The 3,044-nt window shown below is 27.7% G+C and overlaps 1 protein-coding gene across 1 annotated transcript in view; it reads right to left on the bottom strand.

Annotated features, from left to right (window-relative positions):
- LOC108750126 (serine/threonine-protein kinase SIK3 homolog) overlaps positions 1-2,769 on the bottom strand; it is a 26,737-nt gene extending 23,968 nt beyond the window's left edge. Inside the window, exon 1 of the mRNA XM_018489385.1 lies at positions 2,577-2,769. Coding sequence (XP_018344887.1) covers positions 2,577-2,729 — 153 coding nt within the window. The 5' untranslated portion in view covers positions 2,730-2,769. The remainder of the gene's footprint in view (positions 1-2,576) is intronic.
- Positions 2,770-3,044: the final 275 nt, after the last annotated feature.

Raw genomic sequence — 3,044 nt, 5'->3', positions numbered from 1 at the left:
CTATTTATATATATATTGTAGACTAACAATTATGCATACATACATACAGACGTTTCAACCTTTTCACATCAAGTCCTCTTCAGTGTAATAAAATTATCGCTACTATTTTTTACATTTCAAAATCTTCGTAAAATCATCGAGATTTTCCTATACTTCGAACATCATCTTCTAATTATTCTGTATCTAAAAATATTAAGGCAGAGATATTCAAAACAACAGTTCATGTTTTATTCTGGCACATATTGACATGAAATATTAAATATCTCATAAATTATTAATTTGTTGATAATTAAATGTTAATACTTTTATGAACAGAATAATGAGATGAATCAATTAATGTAAAGAAAACACAGTTATTTTAAAAGAAACATGTAAGCAAAATGGATAATTTTTTTAAATAAGCAACTATGTGTTTTCGTTACATCAACTGTTTTATGTCATTATTCTATTCATAAAACTTATTAAAGTACGATTGTAAAAAAATTGACAGTTTACATAATATTTAATACTTCATATCAATATGTGCCCCCAATAAAGTATAAAATATCTAGTAAATTATTGGTTTTTTTTCTATTTTTATGTGCAATATAATTAGAGGAATTATATTACGTAACAAAAATCATATAATTCCATTCAAAAAAGATGAAGATAATTTTCATATCTTTCTAAGCCACTGGAAAAAAAATTAACTAAAATATCTATCACGAAATTATTTCATTTTTATCTGAAACATTTTTCTGTAAAATGCACTATTCAAAAAATATTGGAGGTCGTCATTAAAAATGGGACAACCTATATACAGAATGAGCATTAAGTAGTCTAGAAATTTTAAAGGATGATTCCTCACACAAATTCAAAAAGAAAATTTTATATGACCATATATGTGAAACTTTATATGTTTAAAATTTCATTAAAATAACCCGAGTAGTTTCGAAATTAAAGAAAAAAAAACAAAACTTTTTCTTCTAATTTCATATTCTATATCTTTGAAACTAAGTCGTTTCGGACCTAATCATATAAAGTTTTCATCTTGAATTTGTGTAAGGAATCGCTCCTTAAAACCTTTTAGGTCCGATTTGCATTAACATTACTTTAATTTTAAGCATGGCTTAACACTCTCTCCCTTTCTGTCTCTCTATCGGCTTTTAAAAAAGAAAGAGATTTTTAAGCTTCACCTAAAGTTTAAATAACATTGATGCAATCAGACCTTAAACCTATACTCATAATCCTCTTATTTTAAGACTGTCTTAAATAATATCTTAAGATGCTAATGCGGCCCTCTAATTGGCTTGACATCTTAATATTATACTTAAGACAATCTTAAGGCTATAACAGAAAGACTAAGTTATAAATCTTAAAGACAGTGTGTTATGACTTAAATCTTAGTAACCTCAGATCTACAATAGTTTTAAGCCTTAAGCCGTAAGAAATGAACGAATCATAGTCAATTATTCTTTTCAAATTCGACTGTAATTGGTCAATTTCTTATGACTTAAGGCTTAAAACATCTATTGTAGATCCAGAACTAACGCACAAGAACTGTCTTTATGAAGATTTATGTTTTCTAAAAGCACTTCGTATTTATTCATCTTTAAGACATAAGTCATAAGATAGTTCGTGTATTACTAAAGACATAAGATTTAAGTCATAATACATTGTCTTAAGATTATAAGTCAGTTTTCTGCTAAGGCCCTTAAATATAAAAATCAACTATGAATACTAACTTTAGGCCAGTATTCATAGATCCAAGACCGTCTTAAGTACAATCTTAAAAAGTCATAAACCAATCAGAAGGCCGTATTAGCGTCTTGAGACATTACTTAAGACAGTCTTGAAAAATAAGAACGGACTATAAATACTGCCCTATGAATAACACCCTTAGTATCCATCTTGTACAAATATATAAAATATTAGTAAATTCTTATTTTTGTAACATAATATTCATATAATAATGCTTATAGCAGTATAAAATCAAATGTGTTACATCAAGTCATAGAAATAAAATACAAGTAAAATTACAAGTAAAATTATCTAATACTTTTTCAATCCAATTAATTTAGAACATATAATAAACATATAACCTCTCCCATATGTGTGAGCATGTGCTTTTGAGAGTATTCATTTCTTACCTACTTTTTCTTTTTTTTTCTCATTAATGACATTTCCATTAAAAAAGATATATTATTTTTTAGATAAACACAAATTTAAAATTATTAAGCTGCAAATCAATCTTCAAAAGAAAAATATTTTTGTTAGTAATGCTATATATTATTATGTATATGCTCAGGATGTTAAATGTGCGAATATATAAATAAAAAGATTATAAAATTTACATAAATTATACACTTGAACTGAAACAACACAATGATCTTTCTTAACAATAATAAACATATTTTTTAAATACTAATTATAATTACTCAAATATAGCTACAAAAAGTAATTACATTGAAATCATTAAACTTTGTAATTACATACTAAAAATCGAAGAAATATATTCATACAGATATTCAGAAGATATTAACGACAAAATGACGGATTTCATGTTTGTAATTGTAGATTTCAACGGCGTCTTTTACCTTAGATTTTGTTACGACGTGGGTGGCCATTTTTACTACGGCAAAATTTCCTTTACCAATAGTTTTTTCCAGCTCGTAATAACCGACACGAATAAGTTTGTTGACAGAAAATTCCTGGGAAACCTCATTGTGCGACATCGGCGCGGATGCCATTTTTTGATCACTTCTCTCACTCGATCTTGACTCGTTGCCAGTTGCAATACTAGTTAGTACAAAGTTATATCGACAGAGGAATTATAATCGTCTTTTAATATCGCCATCTAGGACTAGTCGCACCAATTCCGACTAACGTGATCGACTGACTTGGCTAGTTTACATCATGCGCTTGATATGAGTAAATCTGTGCGCAATAAGACAAATATTAAGGCTACATTCCAAAATTTTCCGAGAAAGATTTTATTCTATATGCTATATAGTAGGTGCGTTTGGCATTGCATATCGGAGGTATCTGTTTGCTCTTTTACCTCA

Source organism: Trachymyrmex septentrionalis, unplaced genomic scaffold, assembly GCF_001594115.1.
Source record: "Trachymyrmex septentrionalis isolate Tsep2-gDNA-1 unplaced genomic scaffold, Tsep1.0 scaffold321, whole genome shotgun sequence".
In the NCBI taxonomy this organism is placed as follows: domain Eukaryota; kingdom Metazoa; phylum Arthropoda; class Insecta; order Hymenoptera; family Formicidae; genus Trachymyrmex; species Trachymyrmex septentrionalis.
Note: the sequence above shows the minus strand (reverse complement) of the source record. Positions and strands in the feature narration are given on the sequence as shown.